The sequence below is a fragment of the Camelus bactrianus genome, chromosome 3 (genome assembly GCF_048773025.1).
Source record: "Camelus bactrianus isolate YW-2024 breed Bactrian camel chromosome 3, ASM4877302v1, whole genome shotgun sequence".
Classification (NCBI taxonomy): domain Eukaryota; kingdom Metazoa; phylum Chordata; class Mammalia; order Artiodactyla; family Camelidae; genus Camelus; species Camelus bactrianus.
Window position 1 is genome coordinate 117857577 of NC_133541.1, and position 23050 is coordinate 117880626.

Consider the following 23050-nt stretch of genomic DNA (forward strand, 5'->3'; position numbering starts at 1 on the left):
TTACACAGATGGATGTGATATTTACAAACTATGTAAGTGTCACATCTCTAGCACTTAAACATATAAAGAGATCCAGAAAATGAATAAGGAGGAGACAGACAATGCTATTGAAAATTGGGCAAAAGACTTGAAGAGTAAAACCACAGAAGAGCAAACAGTAATGGCCAAAAGAATGAAAAAGTTACTCCACTTTGTGAGTCATCAGGACCATGCAAAAGACAGCCACTGGGGTACAACTTCACTCCCACTAGATTGCGAGCAGTTCACGAAACTAAGAGTAGGTGAGAACACGGAGCCGCAAGATCTCTCCCACACTGTGAGTGAGAACCCTTCCTGCACAATCATGTAAAAAGACTTTGCATCATCTGGGAAGGTTGAAGAAACCAAGCCTCATGACCCTGAAGTTCCTCTTCCAGACTAGTATGTACACAGAAGTCTGTTACGTTTTCACCTGGAACAAAATGCATGGATCAGTGGTAGAATGTATAGATAAATTTGGGTTTCTCGCTGAGAAGGAGGTGGGGCTTTTCTAAGCCACACAGCTAGTCAGCGTCTTGAGAAATTTCCGGTCCTCCTGCTTCACCATTTAATCCTTCTTCCCCAGTGCTTCATCCTGACTTAGATAGTGTTTTTGACCCTGTGTGTTCTTCCTTGTTGCCAGAGCCCTTGGCAGTGTTTGCCAAGGAGCAGCCAGTGCACAGTGAGATGCAGGCCGTGGCGGGGGCCAATGCCACGCTGAGTTGCAAGGTGGCCCAGGCCCAGACGGAGGTGACATGGTACAAGGATGGGAAGAAGTTGAGTGCAAGCTCGAAAGTGCACATGGAGGCCAAGGGTTGCACACGGCAGCTGGTGGTGCAGCAGGTGGGGAAGGCGGACGCCGGGGAGTACAGCTGCGAAGCCGGGGGCCAGAGGGTCTCCTTCCGCCTGGATGTCACAGGTCAGTTATTTGATAAGGGTGCTAAGTTAGCTCCATTTGGAGGTGATGTGACTGGCTTATAGCCATGGCAGACCCAGTGGTCTTTCCATTATACTTAATCTCTTCACATCTTCCAACTTCTCACCTCGCACTTTCATGCCCATGCCTGGGCCCAGGGAGACTGGGTGGGAAGAGTGTGTATGGAAGGAAGAAGGGCCTCTTTTGTGCACCACGAGTCATGCTTCCATATTATAATGCTCCCGGTGATCTCTGGTGTCCAGGACTTTGGCTCCATTTATCCTTTGGGATCTCAAGTAGACCAGATGTCTCTTACCGTGGGATATGAGAATACACTTTTGGGTGTTCTAGCAGCATCCAGATTCCCTCACCCAGCAGCACCACATGAGGATTCTCCCTAGTCAGAGATGTTTGTGTTTCTTTGAGCCTGATAAGGGGAAGTTCCAACCACAGAATCATCCTTGACATTACCTCAAGACTGAATTTTGGATCAGCAAAGTTTTAGTTGTTCTGGGACACTCCTCCTTCCTTGCACATGGCTGCAGAAGTTATCTGTGCACCCACATGTCACAAAGCCTGGGCTCCTGTTTTGTCTGCAATGTTTAAAGTAAACCAAGAGAAGGGGGTTGGTAGATATGCACCTTTGATACACACCTCTGAGGTATGGAATATTCTTTTAAAAGCAAATTTTGGTTTCCTCTTGTCTTCAACTAGTACATCCTGTATCAGTGTTCCCTTTGAGTTTGATTATAAATTTAGAAATGGAGAGTAATAAGGAGCTTTTCCTATACCAGCATGCTTTGTGAAGGGTAAGGTACTGTAGTAGCAGCCACTGATTGATAAACTAGTATTTATTTCATAGCATTTCCTAGTGATTCATGTGCATGTCTGTCCCTCCTGAACTGGTTCACAGAGATGTCTGTGAACTAACTTTAGTTTCCTTTTGTTAAGGGAGGTTAACCTCAAGTAGAGATGGGCTGTGGTCCCATGTTGACTCCTAAGTGCCACCACATAACAATTTGATATTGTATCAGTATAAAATGATTCATAGGTGTATATATATATATATATACATCAAGAAACCTACTATGAATCATTCTGACATGTTATTATAATAGAATATATTATTTACACAAATAAATTTGAAAAATTTTGAAATATTGGCCAATTCCTAGAAAACGATATCAAAACTTACACAAGAAGAAATAAACAACTTGAACAGTCGTATAACCTTTTAAATAAATGGAACCATGATAAAAAGTCTTCTCATAGAACAAGATTAAGCTTAGTAGCTTTACTGGTAAATTATGTAAAATGTTCTGGAACAAAATTATTCCATACTGATGGAGTTCTTTAAGAGAATAGAAAAGGGATATATACTCTTTAACTCATTTTATGTAGCTAGCATAGCATTGATACCAAAGTCTGACAAGGAAAGTATAAAAAAATTAAAATTACAGGCCAATCTTTTATGGATGTCAGTATCCAAGTCCTAAACAAAATGCTGGCAAACTGAATGGAGCAATACATGAAGAGCATAATATACTCAGATCTTAATCCAGGAATGCAAGGTTGGTTCAACAACAGAACATTAGAAAATCAATATACTCAAAACATTAAGAAGCTAAAAGAGAAAAGGCATGTTTTTACCAAAAAAAAAAAAAAATGCAGAATAAAAGTGCTTGATAAAACTTTTACATCATATCCAGAATAAAAGTTTTATAAAATTTAGCATATATTCATGTTAATAAAGTTCTTAATAAACTAGCAATAAAAGGACAGTTCCTTAATTTGATACAGGGTACTGAAGAAAACAGCAAAAATTGCACTTAAAGGGAAACCTTGAGAGCCTTTCCTTTTAATTGGAGCATTTCAAGTGACTCCACTGTCACAACTTGTGTCCAATATTGTATAGCCTATAAGGGGGAATATAAAATAAAGTAATAAAATTTAGATAAAGCAAAAGTGTACTTCACAATGCAGAAAACAGAAAAAGGTAAATTTTCAGAGTTAGTAAGAAAGCTGAGAAAGATCACCAACATACAAAATACACAGAAAACACATCTATTTTGATGTATCAGCAACAGAGAGTCAGAAAATTACAACAGCATTAAAAGTATCATTCTTCTAATTCCATGTCTAATAAAATATGTTTAAGGCTTCTGAGGGGGAATATTATTAAATATTTTAGGGAGACAGTGGGGAAAATCTCAATGAATGGGGAGGTGTGCGTAGAAGACACAAAGTTGTCCATTCCTAATGAGAATCCAAGGAAAAGTTCTCTTGTGGGTGCGTCAAAATTGACAAGTTGATTCCGAGGACCAAGTGGAACCAAAGCACTCATAAAGAAGAACAAAGGTAGAGCATTTGATCTGCCAGGTCTCAAATATATAAAGCTACAGCAATGAAGACAGCTGGATTTCAAAGCAGGACTAAATACCCAGAGCAAAGGAACAGAGTAGTGAGCTCCAAAACAGAGCGGCACATAAGCAGACTTCCCATTCTTTTTCTGATTTTTCACCCTGCAGTGCTAGCGTGTGGTATAGAGAAAGGGGGGTCTTTTCATAAATGGTGCTAATACCATGTAACTATATACACATATCTCTCTTCTTATATCTCCATTTCTTTGTATTAAAAATGGAGCGACGTCCATTTTTCTCCCTCACAGCACACACAAACATCAACTTTAGGTGGGTTAGAGACTCCAATGTGAAACATAAAACAAGCTCTTAGCAGATAATATAGATTATTTAATGACCTCAGGGAAATCAAAGATTTCTTAAACAGGATATAAATGCATTAACCACAAAGGACAAACTGACATACTTGCCTGTATTAAAACTAAGAACTTTAAATCAACAGAAGATACATAAAAGATGAAAAAGCAACTGACAAAGATGGAGATATTTACACACCCGTAATTGTCAAAGCTCTAATATAAAAATATAAAGAGCTCTTGAAAATGAATAAGGAAAAGACAGACAGTGCTACTGAGAACTGGGCAGAAGCCTTGCAACGACACTACAGAAGAGCAAACACCAAAAGCCAAAAAGATCAGAAATGGTGCTGCATTTTGTAAATCGTCAGGACCGTGCGAAAGAAGGCCCAGGAAGTTCAGCTGCACGCCCCCAGATTGCCGATAGTTGACAGCACTGAGGGTAGACAGCATGGAGCCTCAGGGACTGTCATGCACTGTGAGTGAGGATGCTCTTTGCACAATCATGTGGGAAAGACTGCACCATCTAAGAAGGTTGAGGTGTGCATGCCTCATGATCCCACAGTTCCTTTCCTAAAGGAATATGTGCAGGGGTGAAATCTTTCACAAAGTCACTACTTGGAACACCATGCAGAGATCAGTGGTGGAATGTGTAGATCCATTATGGGTCCTTGTTGCACAACTAGCACAGAACCTGGAGAAGTTTCCAGTCCCCCTGCCCATCTGTCCACAGGCCTTCCTTCCCTAGTGCTCTGCCTTCCCGACTCAGTTGGTGTCATTGACCCCCCCTGCATCCCTGCATCCTTCCAGAACCTATGACGATGTTTGCCAAGGAGCAGCCAGTGTGCAGGGAGATACAGGCCAAGGCAGGAGCCAGTGCCACACTGAGCTGCGAGGTCGCCCAGGCCCAGACGGAGGTGACGTGGTACAAGGACGAGAAGAAACTGAATGCAAGCTCAAAAGTGTGCATGGAGGCCGCAGGCCGCACCCGGAGGCTGGTGGTGCAGCAGGTGGGGAAGGCGGACGCCGGGGAGTACAGCTGCGAGGCCGGGGGCCAGAGGGTCTCCTTCCGCCTGGGCGTCACAGGTATGTGCCGGGCTGGGTGGAGGGGATGAGTGCCTGACAAACTGGGGGCAATTAGTACATCTCCGGCAGATTGGAGGACCTGTGTGTTGGGCCTGTGCTGGGTTCTCCTCTGATGCAGTCACCCCAGGGCTCTGTCCACTGGCGAGGGCCTTGAGTTGCTTGTCACAGCCCCTAGTCTAGGACATTCTTGGCATCTGCTGCCCCAGGTCCCTGCACCTCTCCACCACATCACCACCTTTCCCAGCATGAAGCCTGCCACAGAGGCTCCCTCAGTCATCTGCAGTCTGCTAAGGCCTGTGGTCTGTGGGAAAGGCCATTCGCTGTTTGTGGTTGGCGAGGGGGCGCTAGTCCCCTGTGAGGCTTCCTGGTCAGCTCTGGAGCTCAGCCCAGCTCTGAGGAGCCTCTGGCCTTGGATGCCCTGCCCCCATTGGGTCTGGAGTCCCTGTCTCTGGCTGTGGGGTCCTGATCATCCAGTTACCTTTAGGTCAGTCCACTACGTTGCCCTCTGCTCAGATACCTAACCTGGCCTGAGCCTGGGCCAAGCCAATGTGCTGCCTGCTCCTGCCCCTCCCAGCCCTCCTGGCTGCTGATGACATTGCTGGGTTATGGCATTCTGAGCTGGCTGGAGCTGTCCCTGTCCCCAGCTGTGGCCCTTGCCCACCTGTCCCCAATCCTGCAGCCAGCGTGGTCTTTCCAGGTGCTCCTCTAGGTCAGCCCTCCCAGGGCCTTCGCCCTCCCCCTTCTCTTTCTTGGCTTTGCCTCCATGCTTGGCTGCTGGAGGCACGAAGGCTGCTTCCCACCTCTCAGTCTGTGCCGGATCCCCCTCTACCCACTGCATCTCACAGGGGTTCCTTCACCCAGACTGTCCTCCTCCACCTCCCTTCCTGGCCCTGCTCCCCATTGCTCATCTAGAATGCCAGCCCCAGGAAGTAGCAGGGCACTGCGAACTGCCTGTCCCCACTTTCCCTGTATTGTGTTCCCTGGGGACAGGGGGCAGGGGGCAGGAATCCTAGACTCTCAGCTCTTAATCGGGCAGAGCTTGGGGCCCCCAGGCCTGTGGTCCCAAGTGGTTCCTCCTGGCTGCCTGCACTGCCCCTGTGAGCCTGGGTGGTGGCTGTCAGGTGGGGTCTGGCCCTGCTGCCTTGACTCTCTGGCTTGCTCACTAGAGAGGCAGCAATGGAGAGCTGGACAGCCGGGGCTGTTTCATTACAAGTCTTCTCCCACCATGTGGTCTGGAGGGGGGACGAGGCCCAGGCCAGGGGTGCTAGGGTCCTTCTCTCTAATGCTCATTGACCACCATCCCCTCAGAGCCGGAGCTTGAGCCCCCAGCCCCGGAGAGACCCAGCCGCAGGGAACCTCTGGTGGTCAGGGAACACGAGGACATCGTCCTGACCGCCACGTTGGCCACACCCTCTGTGGCTGCGGTGACCTGGCTCAAGGACGGTGTGGAGATTCGCCGCAGCAAGCGGCACGAGACAGCCAGCCTGGGGAACACCCACACCCTGACGGTGCGTGGCGCGCAGACCATGGACAGTGCAGTCTACAGCTGTCGCACTGGTTTAGAGGGGCAGGACTTCCCCGTGCAGGTGGAAGGTGAGCAGGGCCACGGGGACGGTCCTCTGGGAACCCCCTGCATGCGGCGTCCTGGAGTGGAGCTGGGGACGGGGCTCCAGGTGCACGCTCGGGCAGCTTAGAGCTGGTGCTCGCGGCCCGAGCCCCACCAGGCTGACGTCCCCTCCCCTCCCCCAGAGGTGGCCGCCAAGTTCTGCCGGCCCCTGGAGCCCGTGAGCGGGGAGCTGGGCAGCACGGTGACGCTGACCTGCGAGCTGAGCCCGGCGCAGGCCCAGGTGGTGTGGCGCTGCGGGAACACGCAGCTCCGGGCCGGCAAGCGCTTCCAGATGGCGGCCTCAGGGCTCCTGCGCTCCCTCACGGTGTCCGGCCTGCGGGCGGAGGACGCGGGCGAGTACGTGTGCGAGAGCCGCGACGACCGCACCAGCGCCAAGCTCACCGTTAGCGGTACGCCCGCTGCCGGGCTGGGTCGCCCAGGCGGGTGGGCGGCTGGGCGGGGCATTCCCGGGCGGCTTCCTGGAAGAGGTGTCCTTCCGTGGTGGCGTCTACAGGGTGGGGGGGGTCCCCGGGGGTCCCCGCCCCTCCTGTCCGTTTCTCAAGTGGAGTACCTGTCCGCAGTCCCCCGCGTGGTCAAGTTTACGTCGGGGCTGAGCACCGTGGTCGCCGAGGAGGGCTGCGAGGCCACCTTCCAGTGTGTGGTGACCCCCAGCGATGTGGCGATCACGTGGTTCCGGGATGGTGCCCAGCTACGGCCCAGCAAGAAGTTTCTCATATCGCAGACGGGCGGCAGCCACAGCCTGACCATCGTGGGGGTGGCCCTGGAGGACGCCGGCCAGATCAGTGCAGAGGCGGAGGGCGTCACATCCGCGGCTGCCCTCCGGGTTCGAGGTGCGCATGTGGGGCGGCACGGAGGGCACACCGGTTCCTCCCAGTGGGCACCTTCTAATGGGCTGGTCGCAGGGCGGTATCCTGCTGTTGTCCTGTGTCCAGCTTGCCTGACTGACCTCAGGAGACACGGGGTTTGCCAGCTGATGAGAGAAGCCTAGGGTGGGGCGGAGGAACCAGGCACCTGCTCCCAAGGGGAGATAGTGAACTCCTGCACTGCACACCTGGTCAGGAAGTGGGCAGAGGTTCAGATGCTGGAGAGGGGAGTCTTCCTAGAGGAAACAACCCCTGCTGAGCCCAGAGGATGGCGGGGGTTGGGAGAGAGGGGAGTTGGCAGCCATTGCAAGCAGGTGCAGGAGGTGAGGACTCACTTTACTTGCTGAAGCCGCACTGTGTGGGGGAGGGTCAGAACTTTACCTGAGGGTAAGTGGGAACCAAGCCATTGCAGGTTCTTGAGTAAGGGAGTAACGTGGGCAGGTTCACTTCTGGGGAGATCATGGCACAGCCTGAGGCTGGGAGGCCCACTCCAGCATTTTCTCTTCCTTAGCGTGGTGTGATCAGGGCCTAGTTAAAGTCTAGAGACCTAGTTAAAGAGAGCCGGTCTGGGGGCTCAGAGCCTGCCTGTCTCGACAGCTCCCTGTGTCCTGATGTGGCTGGTCGCTGGCCACACTTAGGCATTCTGGGCTCTGGTAGGGCATGGCAGGAGGTTGTTCAGAAGGGGGAGCAGGAGGTGGGCAGGGGACTGGGGAAGGAGAACCCCCCTGAGCCTCGGTTGCCTTCCATAAAGTCGTACCTGTGTAGGTGTGCAGCTGGCCCTGCCTAGCTTGGAGTTGGAATGTGCTGGAGGGCAGCTCTGCCCAGGCTAGGGGTCGGGGCATGGTCTCTCTGTGCCCTGCCTTCCTGAGAGTGACAGTGGCTGTAGTGACCTCCCTGTCCTGTTACTCCAGAGGCTCCAGTGTTGTTCAAAAAGAAGCTGGAACCACAGACCGTGGAGGAGAGGAGCACAGTGACCATGGAGGTGGAGCTGACGCGGCAGTGGCCGGATGTCAGGTGGACACGCAACGCCATGGCCCTGGTGCCAGGAAAGAAAGTGGAGATCCACGCCGAGGGTTCTAGTCACCGTTTGGTCCTCCACAGTGTGGGTTTTGCTGACCGAGGCTTCTATGGCTGCGAGACACCAGATGATAAGACACAGGCCAAGTTGACGGTGGAAAGTGAGCGCCTTGGGGGCTCGGCATCCAGGAGGTGGCAGGGAGGGGAATGAATCTCCCCCTGGGGGCAGGGCCCTGCTAAAGGGGAGAAAGGGAGGAGGGGAGGGATGAGGGAACAGATCTTCACTCGCAGCCCAGCCTGAGGAGGGTGGGCAGGGAAAGAAGGAGGCGCAGACTTCCACCTGCAGGGGCAGACCTCTGCCTCCAGGGGAAGTGGTGGGGGGAGGCCTGAAGGCCAGGGTCTTGCTGCAATGGCTCATCCGCCCTCACGCTTGTCCCTTAGCGCGCCAGGTCCGGCTAGTGCGAGGCCTGCAGGCAGTGGAGGCTCAGGAGCAGGGCACAGCTACCATGGAAGTGGAGCTGTCCCACGCCGACGTGGAGGGCACCTGGACTCGCGACGGCCTACGGCTCCAGCCGGGACCCATGTGCCAGCTGGCAGTGCACGGCCCCACCCACACCCTCACGCTGTCCCAGCTGCAGCAACAGGACAGCGGCCTGGTCGCCTTCAGGGCGGAGGGTGTGCACACGTCGGCGAGGCTGGTGGTCACTGGTGCGTAGGCATAGGTGGGGTGGGACTCACTGCAGAACACCTGCCCATGCGCCAAGGTGGCCCAAGGAGGCAGGTGGGGGCAGGCATGTGGAATCCTGGGAGAGGGGAGTCATTCCTAGAACCAGCCGAGGGATTCCTTTCCCCACCCGGAGGCTCCGCTTCCCACCACCCTGTTCCTGTCTCCCCAGAGCTGCCTGTGACGTTCAGCCGCCCGCTGCAGGACGTGGTGGCCACAGAAAAGGACAAGGTGGTCCTGGACTGCGAGCTGTCGCGCCCCAACGTGGATGTGTGCTGGTTAAAGGTGCCTCCAAACCCGGACTCCTTGCTCCCTGTCGCCTTTCACCATGGGTGGGCGGGAGTGGGACCACATTGCTAGGCAGTCCTAGCACCTGACCTGGCTTCGTTCCTCCACAGGACGGTGTGGAGCTGCGAGCGAGCAAGACATTGGGTCTGGTAGCCCAGGGGGCCTGCAGGAGTCTCGTCATTTACTGCTGTGAGCGTGGGGACCAGGGCACATATGTGTGTGATGCCCACGATGCTCAGAGCTCAGCCTCCCTGAAGGTGCAAGGTGAGGGCCGGCCAGAGTGATGCATCAGGGCTGGCTGGGTTGGTGGGGCAAGAACCTCCTGACCATCCTGCGTCCGCCAGCAAGTGCTTGGCCCTCTTGCTCTGCCTTTGCCTCGCGCCTCCTGTACCCCCTCAGCAAGCTGGGGAGTGGCAGTCAGACAGCTCTGTACATCAGGGTGTGGCAGAACCTGCTTGCTGTTCCAGGCCGAAATGTCCAGATCGTGAGGCCCCTGGAGGATGTGGAAGTGATGGAGAAGGAGGGTGCCACCTTCACCTGTGAGGTCTCCCACGACGAGGTGCCTGCCCAGTGGTTCCAGGAGGGCAGTAAGCTTCGGCCCAGCGACAACGTGCGCATACGCCAGGAAGGTGCGAGGAGGACAGTGGGTGGGCTTCAGGAGGGCTCCCCGGCCTTTGTGCCCCCAGGCCGCCCCTTCTTTTAGTCCTGAGTGACCTTTGTTCCTAGGAAGGACATACACTCTCATCTATCGGAGGGTCCTGGTGGAAGATGCAGGGGAAATCAAATTTGTAGCCGAAAATGCAGAATCACGAGCCCAGCTCCGAGTAAAAGGTGATGGGGGCTCAGGGCAGGGTGTGGGCTGCACTGTGTGTGTGTGTGTGCATGTGTGTGAACAGGTAAGTGTGCTGGGCCTTGCAGGAATGGGATGAGGACAGCAGTGACCCAGGAGGCGGAAAAGGGGGTGCCCCCTCTTCAGCTAAAAGAAAGTGGTTTGGGGGACTCTGCCTTGGGGTCTCTTCCTTTGTTTAAAATGGAGGTACTAGTGGACCCTCCCTCCTCGGACTGCAGCAAGTGCCAGAGAGAAAGGGTGTGGGGGAGCGTAGAAGGCTTTTACCTGGTGGCCTTGGTGACAGTCAAAGTGGCTTTGGGGCAGGAGCGAGAAAGGGTCTGGGAACAGGTGGGGGGCAGAGGGGAAAACCTGGATGCACAGGGTGAGGGTGGGGTGTGTTGAGAAGATGGGCGGGCGGGGGGGCAGGCATGCGTATGGCGAGGGCCTACTGGATGGTAGCGGGCATGCATGTGCCCCACCTTCCTCGTGGTCAGATGTGAGCAGCCAGTCCCAGACCAGCCTGAGGGTGACACTCAGCCTGGCCGCCTGCTGGCTGTGGTGGTGGGAGGGCCCGCATGCGCATCTTAGCCAGAGCATGAAGTCCCAGTCCGGCTGGTTGGAGGCTGGACCGTCAGAGCGCCCAGCCCTGGGTGTTTGGGATCACTGTGCACCTGCCCTGACCCCCCCGGGTGTGTGCCCACAGAGCTGCCAGTGACCATTCTACGCCCGCTGAGGGACAAGATCGCGATGGAGAAGCACCGCGGCGTGCTCGAGTGCCAGATGTCCAGGGCCAGCGCCCAGGTGCGGTGGTTCAAGGGCAGCGTGGAGCTGCAGCCTGGAGACAAGTATGAGATGGTCAGTGACGGCCTCTACCGCAAGCTAATCATCGACTCCGTCCAGCCTGAGGACGAGGACACCTATACCTGTGACGCTGGCGACGTTAAGACCAGTGCCCAGTTCTTTGTAGAAGGTGCGGGCAGGGCTGGGTGGGCAGCAGTTCCTTTATTTTCCCTCTGGGGGAAGGGACTCCAGCCTGTATCATTTGCAGTGGCACTTGGAGTCGGCCAGGTCTGAGAAGGACCTGGACCTGACTGGAGGCATCGGGGTACCCGGGGGAAGATGCGAGCATGCCTGGGAGGGTTTGTTCCCAGGGAGGAACGCGGAGCCTGCAGGAGGGGCAGCTGGTGAGCCTCCACAGGACTGCCCTGGTGACCGGCTCCTCACCCCCAGAGCAATCCATCACCATCGTGCGGGGCCTGCAGGACGTGACCGTGTTGGAGCCAGCCCCTGCCTGGTTCGAGTGTGAGACCTCCATCCCCTCGGTGAGGCCACCCAAGTGGCTCCTGGGGAAGACGGTGCTGCAGGCTGGGGCTGACGTGGGGATTGAGCAGGAGGGCACAGTGCACCGGCTGACGCTGCGACGGACGTGCTCTACCATGACGGGGCCGGTGCACTTCACCATCGGCAAGTCACGCTCTACTGCCAGCCTGGTCGTCTCAGGTGAGAGAGTGCGGCCTGGTGGGTGGGCTGCGGGCGGAGCCGCTGCAGGGCAGGGCGTGGGCGCGGGCACGGGCGCGTGTTCCGGCCAGCAGTCTGGCCCGCTTTCCGCAGCACTCTCCTCTCTTCTCCCACCGCAGACATCCCCGTGGTGCTCACACGGCCACTGGAGCCCAAGGTGGGGCGGGAGCTGCAGTCGGTGGTCCTGTCTTGTGACTTCAAGCCGCCCCCCAAGGCTGTGCAGTGGTACAAGGAGGAGACGCCCCTGGCACCATCTCACAAGTTCAAGATGAGGCTGGAGGGCCACATGGCGGAGCTGCGCATCCTGCGGCTCACACCCTCGGACACTGGCATCTACCGGTGCCAGGCTGGCAGCGCCCAGAGTAGCGCTGAGGTCACTGTGGAAGGTACAGAGTGAGGGTGCACAGGGCCACCAGAGGGAGTCTAGGGGAGGTGGTGGTGGCGGTCACGTTGAGCTGTCCCATGTGCTCCTGGCAGTGCGGGAGGTGACAGTGAAGCAGCCACTGCAGGACTTGGAGGTCACGGAGGAGGGCTCTGCCTGCTTCTCCTGTGAGCTGTCGCACGAGGACGAAGAGGTGGAGTGGTCGCTCAATGGGACGCCACTGTATAATGACAGCTTCCACGAGATTACCCACGAGGGCCGCCGCCACACACTGGTGCTGAAGCGGGTCCGGCGGGTTGACACGGGCATCGTGTGTGCTTCCTCCCCCAAGGTTACGGCCTCGGCTCGCCTGAAGGTCAAAGGTGAGGTGTCCCTGTGGGATGTCTGCAGACCCCTGGGACATGTGCCTGGTCCCCCCCAGCCCGCCCCAGGCCAGAAGTGGCAGCGTTTCCTCAGCCACCCACACCCTCCCTACAGGGAAGCCGGTGGTATTCCTAAAGGCACTGGATGACGTCTCTGCAGAGGAGCGGGGCACACTGGCCTTGCAGTGTGAGGTCTCTGACCACCAGGCCAGTGTGGTGTGGCGAAAGGATGGCGTGGAGCTGGGCCCCAGTGACAAGTATGACTTCCTGCATACGGCGGGCACACGGGGACTCGTGGTGCATGACCTGAGCCAGGACGATGCTGGCCTGTACACCTGCGACGTAGGCACTGACGAGACTCACGCCCATGTCAGCGTGCATGGTGCGTGGCTGCAGCTGGCTCCAGAGGGAGGGGCCAGGGCACTGGAGGCATGGGGGTGCCTCCATCTGGGGGACCCACCTACTCTTGGGGGCCAGGGGCTGCCCTGCTGAGTCTGGAGAGGTCAGGGAAGACTCCTGACAGGGTGTTAGGGGGCCCAGGTGTAGGCAGGCAGGTCAGGGGTGATGGGCAATGGAGCAAAGTGTGGGAGACTGGACTCACCCTGCTTGATAGAGTCCCACGGTATGAGGGATTCAACAGAGGCTGGAGGCGTTCGCTCTGTGCCAGGGGGTGTGTGTAGGCAGGCACAGGGACCACAGAGGGGGTGCTCAGGAGAGCCTCTGGGAGTTGGGGAGTGGGAGAGGTTGAGATGTTAAGCAGAGGATGCCCTGAAAGGGCTCCCAGGCTCCAAAGGTGGCCGTAGGCAGGCCAGATTCCTTCCACTTGCCCCTCTCAAGCCTGGGCCTGGTGCCCCGGCCACAGGGCAGATGCCTGGTGTCCTGTGTGCGTCACTGTGCAGGCTCTGCTCCCACAGTCCTCCTCTTTCCTGCATGCATGGCAGGCCTGCTCCCCCGTGACCCTGTAGTCCCATGGTTGGTCCCTGATGATCTGGTCAGTTTGTGATGAGACTTGAAAGGGGAGGGTGGTGTGGCGAGTTGGTTCTAGAGCTGGATCCCCCCTCATTTTGGGTATCTGTCCTTCTGGACCATACGAGCACGGCTCCATGGCCAGTGTGAAGGCAGCTGCCACCATCACAGCTCACAGCTCTCGGCCATCCAAACACCAGAGCATGGACAGCTGGAGGCCAGGAGACGTTTGCTGAGAGGGGCAGCAGGCCCTCTGGGAGTGGGGCTAGGGAGGGTGGCTGTGTAGGCTCCGTGGCGGGTCTTGGCCCTCCTGGGTCTGACCTGGGACTGGGACAGGCTTGATGGCACCTGTCTTGAGGGGCAGCCTCCCATGGGCCTGGCTGCTGTGACAACTGTCTCCCATGACCCACAGACCTGCACGTGGGCATCACCAAGAGGCTGAAGACCATGGAGGTGCTGGAGGGCGACAGCTGCCACTTCGAGTGCATCCTGTCCCATGAGAACGCTGGCGATGTGGCCGTGTGGACAGTTGGTGGGAAAACAGTGGGCAGCTCCGGCCGCTTCCGGGCTACACGCCAGGGCCGCAAGTACACTCTGGCAATCCAAGATGCGGCGCCGAGTGACGCTGGGGAGGTGGTCTTCTCCGTGCGGGACCTCACCTCCAAGGCCTCACTCATTGTCAGAGGTGGGTGATGGCGGCAGTGGGACCTGATGGGGGCAGGTCGGGGGTCTCTCTCCAGGGTCGGGGCCTCCCAGGCAGCCTCGGGCACCATGGGAGTGCTTCTGGGTATTGCTTCCCAGCCCCTCTTTGGGGCCCAGAGGCATCTTTTGTGGGTACTGGGGAATCGTGGTCACCCAGGGGCTTAGTTTGTAGGACAAGGTTCTGGAGCCTTGGGCACGAGCAGGGCTTCTGATCTCCAATCTGTAGTTCGACTGCCTTGGTACCCCCAGGCTGCATGACTCATGGAGCTGGTGAAATTACCATTGGCATTTCTGAGCTGTCACTTACAGCATAAATGCCTGGTGCTCATAGCACGGGCTCGTGGCCATGGTTTGAGTTGCAGAGCACCTGAGATGCTGAGAACGTAAGATTCTGTGGCTGAATACCTCTCTCTCCCAGGGTCCCCGCCTGGCATTCCAGGGCTCTGAGGTCCCAGAGTTTAAAGTTTTGGAGCCGTAGGTTCTGTGGTCTCGGCCTGCAGGGTCAGAGGTTCCTGAATGCCTGCCCTGCCCTCACCCCAGGCGTGATGAGGGCCATGGCCATGGGTGGACCTGTGGCCGTGCCTCATGGGCCGACGTCTCTGCTGCTTTCAGAGAGGCCGGTTGACATCATGAAGCCGTTGGAGGACCAACAGGCTGTGCTGGGCGAGGATGTGACGTTGAGGTGTGAGCTTTCACGGGTGGGTACCCCGGTGCGCTGGCTGAAGGATGGCAAAGCCATTCGGAAGAGTCAGAAGTATGAGCTGCTCACCGAGGGCACTCAGGCCACACTCATCGTCCACGCGGCCTCACTCAAAGATTCGGGCAACTACACCTGTGAGACAGACACCTCCAAAAGCACAGCCAGCCTCCGCGTGGAAGGTAACCCCCACGAGAGAGCCTGGGACAGCCCCTGTGGCTTTTGTCCCTCCGTGTGACTGCCCCCTTGAGGCCCGAGCCACTCTGTCCCAGGCAGGAACTGAGGAGCGCCCAGCAAGGAAGGCGCTCTCCCAGGCCCTTGGGGTTCTGCGGGTGGGCCAGGAGAACTCCCTGTGGTGGGACTGATTTCCCACCCCAGGGAGCCCTGCATGGGGTCTGCACAGGTCTCACCCTCCCACCCACTGTTGCCCCCTTCCTCCAGAAAAGCCTAACCGATTCACGGAGGAGCTAGCCGATCTGCAGGTGGAGGAGAAGGGCACGGCTGTGTTCGTCTGTAAGACGGAGCGCCCTGCGGCTACGGTGACCTGGCGCAAGGGCCTCACGGAGCTGCCAGCCTCGGGGAAGCACGTGCCCAGCCAGGAGGGCCTGACCCTGAAGCTCACCATCAGCGCCCTGGAGAAGGTGGACAGTGACACTTACACCTGTGACATCGGCCAGGCCCAGTCCCAGGCCCGGCTCCTCGTGCAAGGTGAGGCCCCGGGCGCTGCACTGTCGCTCTCCTTTGCGCACCAGATTTCACAGCCCTCGGTGTGCTCAGGTGTAAGCTTGGATTCAGGTCGACTTGGAGGTGGTCAGAGATCAGAGCGCTGCCTGGCCCTGGACGAACTCAGCTTCGGTCTCCCTGTCTCTAATGGGGGGTTGCTGTGGGTGGTCTTGTCCTGAGTCCCTCCCAGCTGGATCTTGTATAAAGGAGTCGGCAGCCCTCATTTATCTGGGCATTCATTTGCGCAGTGAATGTTTCTGGGGCCCGTCCAGTGTGTGCCCCGCCCCCCCATGCCTATTTTCTGCACATTCTTATCATTCTCCCTTTTCACTGATGAGGAAACTGGGGCCGTTACTTGGGGTTGTTGGCTGGCCCAGGGTCGTAGGGCCGGTAGGTCAGGGTTCAGCCCAGTCTTCCTGACCCCAGGGCCGTTGTCCAGGGTGAAGTCAGTGGGAGGTCCTTCCCGGGATCTTTCCACTGGAAAAAACAAAAGGAATAGCAAAGAAGCCTCACTTTTGACTTTTTTTTTTTTCTCTTTTTCAATGAAATACAGTGAATCCACTGAATTCAGTGAAAGCATTTTGTTAGCTCAGTCGAAGCGCAACTGTCTAATAAAATGGATATCTATGCTTTAAAAAAGTCAATTAAAGCGAATGTCATCTCAATAGATGCAGAAAAAGCATTTGATAAAATTCAACACCCATTTATGATAAAAACTCTCGCCAAAGTGGGCATAGAGGGAACATATCTCAACATAATAAAAGCTATATATTACATACCCACAGTCAGCATAGCACTCAATGGTGAAAAACTCAAAAGCTTCCCACTAAAATCTGGGACAAGACAAGGATGCCCACTGTCACCACTCCTATTCGACATAGTCTTGGAAGTCCTAGCCACAGCAATCAGGCAACAGAGAGAAATAAAAGGGATCCAAATTGGAAATAAAGAGGTAAAAGTGTCACTATATGCCGACGACATGTTACTATATATAGAAAACCCTAAAAGTTCCACACAAAAACTGCTAGAACTAATAAAAGAATTCAGCCAGGTAGCAGGTTACAAGATTAACATACAAAAATCAGTTGCATTTCTTTATACTAATGTCACGTAATAACAAAACATGCTCTTTAAAAAATTTAAGACACACAGACCTGTGCCTGTCTGCTGGTGTCAGCCAGAGCTGTTTCTTTGTGTGTCAGTTCACAAATCAGAATTCCTTATCTCCTTTGCATGCTTCGCCCTCCCAAAGTGCCATCTACGCTTTTCCGGTGACCAGTAGCTTCAAGACAACTGTGGCTGCAGAAGGAATCTGGAAGCCAATCCATTTCTATTTTTATGACTTCTTTGTATGTTTTCACCATACCTAAGACAGCAGCAAAAATAACAAAACAAAACAAAAAAACCCACCAGCTTTTTTTCCCTAGGAATTCCCGCTGTCAGTCCTCCAAAGCATCTGATTTAAATTTTATCATAGCCTACCATCTTTTTTTCACACTCCCCTTTCTTCTGTTAATACGAGATTTAATTGTGTTGTGGCTTCTATGACAGTCACACCTGGCATAGACAGGTTAGGGGGCACAACTTGATGGGGGGCGCTCACCTTGTGTGCTCTGCAGAAGGACCCCAGAGTTGGGTTGGAGACTAGTTGGCAGACCTAAAACAAATCCTTTTGGACAGTTCAGTTTGGATCCACTTACTGTCTTCTGAGTTTTGTCACCCTGAGCCTGTTAAGATCATCTGCTGGCTTCCTGCCCTGAGCCTCCCCCAGGTCTTGGGGAGCACCTGTTTCCCTTGGCAGCTGGCCCCAGGGTCCCTGACACGCCCATGTGTGCCCCTGCAGGCCAGAGAGTGCTCATCACGGAGGACCTGGAGGATGTGGAGGTGCAGGAGGGCTGCCCGGCCACCTTCTGCTGCCGCATCTCCCCCGCTGACTACAAGCCCGTCCACTGGTTCTTGGACAAGACCCCCCTGTACACCAACGAACTCAATCAGATCGAGGCCCAGCCGGGTGGCTACCATGTGCTGACCCTGCGGCAGCTAGCGCTCAAGGACTCAGGCACCGTCCACTTTGAGGCAGGTGACCAGCGGGCCTCGGCCACCCTGCGGGTCACAGGTAGGCTACGTGCCCAGTGCCTGGTGCCATTAAGGGGGCCGGTCCAAAGCTAAGGGTGCACCCTCAAGGCAGTGGTTTGGCCACACACCGAATGTGGCCCAGGGCTTACAGAGAAGGCACCGTGGGCTCCCCGTGGGCTGGGTGGGGCCTTAATCCCAGGGAGCGGGGCTTGGGAGGCTGAGTGGCGTTGTCTCAAGATGTGTTGTTGCAGTTGCACGTGGTATGCAAAAACGAACTCAGAATCAGTGTCGTTTGGGCTGGGCCCCACCCCTATGGAGTGTGGAGCCACAAGAAGCCTGTCCTGTTCCCTTTTGAGCGATGTTTGCAGCCCAGGCTGAGGGGGACAGGTGGACACTGACCAGCAGTGTTGCCTGGTCTACAGCGAGACCTGGGGCTTCTCCTGCAGGAACCTCCAAACATCCTATGCTTTCCTCTCTGTCTCCAGAGAAGCCGAGCGTCTTCTCCCAGGAGCTCACAGACGCCACGGTCACGGAAGGGGAGGACCTGACCCTGGTCTGTGAGACTGCTGCCTCAGACAGCTCTGTGTACTGGACCAAGGACGGGAAGGCCCTGCGGCCTTCAGCCCGGTGCCGGCTGACCTATGAGGGTCGCCAGGCCCAACTGGTCATCACTGGCACCACCCTACAAGACAGTGGGCGTTACAAGTGTGAGGCCGGGGGTGCCTGGAGCAGCTCCATAGTCAGGGTCCATGGTGAGCACCTGGGGGGCACTGGGCAGCCTCCAGCCACACTCGGGGCACCCGTGTCTTTCATCTTGCTAAGGTCTCGGGGGGACTCCATCCGACTCCTTCTCTCTCCATCTCCGCCCTCTATGTGTGTGTTTGAGTGTGGGTGGGGGTGTTCTGAGGCTCCCTCTGTCCACCTATGTCTTTTCAACAGTTGGTCCATCTAGCATTGCTCCTTAACCCCCATCTCTGGGTCTCTGCTGCTCCCGGTAGCCTCCCTCAGCCATTCTTGGTCTCTTGACCAGCCGTGTCTTTTTTTACTTCATTCCTGACTTTGTCTTGTGTTCTGACATCTCCGTATCATCCTTCTGTTGGCTTGGTTCATCTACATTTATATTTCAGTCAGCTCAGGCTGCGTAACAAATAGCACAAGCTGAGTGGCTTAAGCAACAGACATTTAGTGTCTCCCAGTCCTGGAAACCAGCAGTCTCAGATCAAGGTGTCGGCAGGCTTGGTTTCTCCTTGGCATGTAGATGGCCGACTTCTCCCCGTGTTCTTCCATGGTCGTCCCCCTGTGTGTGTCTGTCTCCTAGTCTCCTTTTCTTGGTGTTGTAACACCAATAATATGAGATTAAGGCCCACCCTAAAGACCTGATTTTACCTTGATCATCTCTTTAAAGACCCCCATCTCTAAATACAATTTTATTCTGAGTCCTGAGGGTAGAACAGGGCTCAACAGCTGAATCTGGGGGACACAGTATAGCCCACAGCACTCCACTCTTCTCTGTTTCCTGTTGTTTTGTTCATCCTCCTGGTTGAACAGAGGTCTTGGGGTCACTGTCACTAGCCGGCAGTGTAGACAGTGAGGTAGACCTGCCTGCACCCTGCCCTCAGCCATCCTCAACCATAGTTGGGGGACCCCTGTGGGAGACAGTGTGGTGAGTGCTGAGCTGACCTCATGCCTGTCCCACAGCTCGGCCAGTGCGGTTCCGAGAGGGGCTGAAGGACATGGAGGTGCTGGAGGGTGGTGCAGCTACACTGCGCTGCACGCTGTCATCGGTAGCCACGCCTGTGGAGTGGCGCTGCGGAGATGAGGTCCTGCGGTCTGGAGGCAAGTACACCCTGAGGCAGGAGGGTACCATGCTGGAGCTGGTGGTCCGGGACCTGCGGCCCCAGGACAGCGGGCAATACTCCTGCTGTGTCGGAGACCAGACAACGTCAGCCAGGCTCACTGTAAAGGGTAAGCATCCTTACCCACTCTGGTCATGTGACCCCACGCGGGTCCAGGCAGCCCCTTTCATCCTTTGTGGGAGAATGAAGGTGTTGTTCTGTGTCCATTGGACCTTGTTGCAGCCCAGCCTGCTGAGTTCCTCGGAGGACTGAGAAGCAAGGAGGCCACAGAAGGGACCACAGCCACACTGCGTTGTGAGCTGAGCAAGGAGACCCCCGTGGAGTGGAGGAAGGGGCCCAAGACCCTCAGAACTGGGGACAGAGTGACCCTGAGGCAGGACGGGGCCGTGTGTGAGCTGGAGATCCGTGGCCTGACCGTGGCGGATGCTGGGGAGTACTCGTGCGTGTGTGGGCAGGAGAGAACCTCGGCCACGCTCACTGTCAAGGGTAAAGATCACGTGTGGCCAAGCAGAGCTGTGTTTGGTGTCCAATTCTTGACTTGATGGTATCCCACTGCTTTCATCCCGCCCCCTCCTCATCTCAGTGTCACCCTCTTCTCTTAGCTCCATGGAATTCCTCCCACCTTCCTGGGCTGTTGTGTGAACCAGGAGAAACCAGCATCTGAGCTACTTCCCACCCAGCTTGTCACTGCTGGTTCTGTGCTGCTGGCTTATTGGTCTCTGTCTTTTCCTCTGTCGTGTCATATCCTGTCTCCAAAGTTCTCTCAAGACTCTGATGTTCTATGTCTGACCCTCCCCAGCCCTGCCTGCTGAGTTCATAAGAAGACTGAGAAGCAAGGAGGCCGCAGAAGGGACCACAGCCACTCTGCACTGTGAGCTGAGCAAGGAGGCCCCCGTGGAGTGGAGGAAGGGGCCGGAGACACTCAGAACCGGGGACAGAGTGAGCCTGAGGCAGGATGGGGCCGTGTGTGAGCTGGAGATCCGTGACCTGACCGTGGCAGACGCTGGGGAGTACTCGTGCGTGTGTGGGCAGGAGAGAACCTCGGCCACGCTCACTGTCCAGGGTAAAGACCGTGTGTGGCCACGTGGAGCAGTGGCTTCATGTCTGAGGGTTTGACACGTCCTCTAGCTCTGCCCCGTCTGTGTAGGGTTTTTCACTTCCCTGTGTGTCTCCTGCACTCCTGCCGCATGCGTCTCCCAGCACCTACTCCTGTGAGGCCCATCTCAGATAAAGAGCAAAGAATAAGGTCCCCCCTGCCCTCAGGGGTCCATGTCTTGGGGAGAGGATGAGGGCAACCACACAGAGAGAGGAATTAGGGTCCTCTTGAGGGGGTATGTCAGGAGAGCAGCTGGGAAGAAGGTCAAAGCATGGCCCTCAAGGGTGGAATGTCAAAGGGGCATCTGGGGAGGGAAGCGGGGCGTGTGTTCTGAGCCATGGGAGAGCCCCGATGGGAGGTCCTCAGATCTGCTGTCCAGCATCTGGGTGTTGGGGGAAGTGAGGTCTGGATGGAGATGAGGTGTGTGGAGATGAGGTGGAGGTGAGGTCTGGGTGTGGACAGTGCTTGACTGTGAAAGGAGAGGAGGAGGCTGACAGAAGAGCCACACTGAGGAGCAGAGCCAGACCCAGGAAGGGCAGGTGGGCACCCATGCCACAGTGGGAGGGCCACGTCTGGAGTCTTTGGCAGATGCGCTGGCTCTTGGCAGCAGCCATAGAGAGGGGTCTGTTAGGGCGTGGCAGGGCAGCCTATGGCTGGGACATGGGATGAAAGGGGACAGTCTGAGGGGAGGGGGCACAGTCAGCTGGAGCAGGAGGGCTGGCCCATGGCGTTAGGGGCAGACAGGGCCACTTCCTGTGTGGGGTGGATGATGGCCAGGTGGGTGGGCTCCCATGAGGGGGGGACAGTGGGGGCTCCTTTGCACCAGAGCAGCCCACTGTGGGCATTTTGTCTGGTCGTCTGGGCTCCCGCTTCCAGCAGGTGCCTGTGTTTGCCAACGTGGTGTCTATGGCCTTGTCTGCAAGCTTCAGAGTCCAGTGGTCTGTGTTTCTGTCTGACCCTCCCCAGCCCTGAGCACCCAATTCACAAAAGTTATGGAGCCCAAGCAGGCCGCGAGAGAGGCCACGCTCACATCCATGCTGCGCTGTGAGCTGAGCAAGGCAGCCGCCTGCAGTGGTGGAAGGGACCATGAAAGATACGGGGAGGACATCCTTTTTGGTTACTGTGTCTTTCCATCATTCCTGTGGGCGCTGTAGCCATTTCAGTGTGTCTGTCCATGTCCTGAAGTCCTCGCTGAGGATTCCAGATCCTCCGTTTCCTTGCTGATCTGTACCTGATTGGGCTCAGCCAGTCCATCCTCTGCCCCCAGGGCACTGCTGCCCACCCATGCTTCTGTGGGCCCATGCTTTTATTTCTTTTTTGCTCCAAAGTGTGAATGTTTCATTGTCTAATGTCCACATCCTGAATCCCCCTAAATTCTCCAAAGAGTCTGACGTTCTCCGTGTCACTCTGACCCTCCCCAGCCCTCCCCACCAAGTTCACAAAGGGCCTGAGAAATGAGGAGGCCACGGAAGGGACCACAGCCACACTGCACTGTGAGCTGAGCAAGGAGGCCCCTGTGGAGTGGAGGAAGGGGCCTGAGATCCTCAGAGCCGGGGACAGAGTGAGCCTGAGGCAGGATGGGGCCGTGTGTGAGCTGGAGATCCGTGGCCTGGCTGTGGCAGACGCTGGAGAGTATTCGTGCATGTGTGGGCCGGAGAAGACCTCGGCCAAACTCACCATCAAGGGTAAAGACTGTGTGAAGCCACGTGGACCTGTGGCTTCATGTCTGCACGTTGTCTCCATGTCACCACCTTCTCGTCTGTGGGACCCTGTGGCTGTCTGTGTCTTTTCTCCTGGGCTCCCCCAGATGCCTCATAGCTCCTGTCTCCTCTTCCAGTAGCTGTTCTAATGTTCACGTCCAGTCCTTTGTGCCCTTTGTTCCCTCTGGGACATTTGCCCCCATCACCCTCTGTGCATTCATTCACTTGTTCATACGGCGGTCTTTGGCAGTGTGTGTGCTTTTCGTGGATGTCCTCGTCCTGGATGCAGAGTCCCTCCGACAGCCTGATGTTCTCAGTGGCTTCTTGGCCCTCCCCAGCCCTGCCTGCCAAGTTCATGAAGGGTCTGAGGAAGGAAGGGGCCACAGCCATACTGTGCTTTGTGAGCTGAGTGGAGTGGCCCCTGCAGAGTGGAGGAAGGGGTCTGAGACCTTCTGAGATGGGGACAGAGTGAGGGAGAGGCAGGACTGGGCCGTGTGTGAGCTGGAGATCCACGGCCTGGCTGTAGTGGACACTGGGGAGTCCTTGTGTGTGTGCAGGCAAGAGAGAACCTCGGCCATGCTCACTGTTGGGGGTAAAGACCATGTGGGCGAAGCATAGCCATGTTTGGTGTCCAGTTCCTGACTTTATGACATCTCTCTATATTCATTCTACATTCGTTTCCTGTCTCAGTGTCACCCTCTTTCCATAACTCCATGGGATCCCTTCTGCTTTCCTGGGCTGTTGGATGAACCAGAAGAAACTGGCAATTAAGCCACCTCCCACCCCTTGTGTGACTGCCAGAACTGTCTTGTTTTCCTGTCAGAGTCTCTGTCTTTTCCTCCATCCTGTCATGTCCTGCCTCCCTGCCAAATTCTCCACAGAACCTGA

At 55.9% G+C, this 23050-nt stretch overlaps 1 protein-coding gene across 49 annotated transcripts in view; it reads left to right on the forward strand.

Moving 5' to 3' along the window:
- Positions 1 to 23050, forward strand: part of OBSCN (obscurin, cytoskeletal calmodulin and titin-interacting RhoGEF) — a 170123-nt gene that overhangs the window by 70380 nt on the left and 76693 nt on the right. For 46 of the 49 annotated variants that reach the window (XM_074361106.1, XM_074361109.1, XM_074361108.1 and 43 more), the window contains 25 exons: positions 662 to 937; positions 4461 to 4736; positions 6045 to 6329; positions 6486 to 6752; positions 6924 to 7193; positions 8138 to 8404; positions 8685 to 8951; positions 9140 to 9252; positions 9366 to 9519; positions 9723 to 9884; positions 9982 to 10086; positions 10788 to 11054; positions 11315 to 11584; positions 11722 to 11988; positions 12080 to 12346; positions 12462 to 12728; positions 13725 to 13997; positions 14627 to 14893; positions 15153 to 15419; positions 17278 to 17550; positions 17996 to 18262; positions 19209 to 19475; positions 19589 to 19852; positions 20166 to 20429; positions 21884 to 22147. In XM_074361106.1, coding sequence (XP_074217207.1) covers positions 662 to 937; positions 4461 to 4736; positions 6045 to 6329; positions 6486 to 6752; positions 6924 to 7193; positions 8138 to 8404; positions 8685 to 8951; positions 9140 to 9252; positions 9366 to 9519; positions 9723 to 9884; positions 9982 to 10086; positions 10788 to 11054; positions 11315 to 11584; positions 11722 to 11988; positions 12080 to 12346; positions 12462 to 12728; positions 13725 to 13997; positions 14627 to 14893; positions 15153 to 15419; positions 17278 to 17550; positions 17996 to 18262; positions 19209 to 19475; positions 19589 to 19852; positions 20166 to 20429; positions 21884 to 22147 — 6186 coding nt within the window. The remainder of the gene's footprint in view (positions 1 to 661; positions 938 to 4460; positions 4737 to 6044; positions 6330 to 6485; positions 6753 to 6923; positions 7194 to 8137; positions 8405 to 8684; positions 8952 to 9139; positions 9253 to 9365; positions 9520 to 9722; positions 9885 to 9981; positions 10087 to 10787; positions 11055 to 11314; positions 11585 to 11721; positions 11989 to 12079; positions 12347 to 12461; positions 12729 to 13724; positions 13998 to 14626; positions 14894 to 15152; positions 15420 to 17277; positions 17551 to 17995; positions 18263 to 19208; positions 19476 to 19588; positions 19853 to 20165; positions 20430 to 21883; positions 22148 to 23050) is intronic. The other 3 variants (XM_074361154.1, XM_074361120.1, XM_074361126.1) reach the window with 3 other exon arrangements.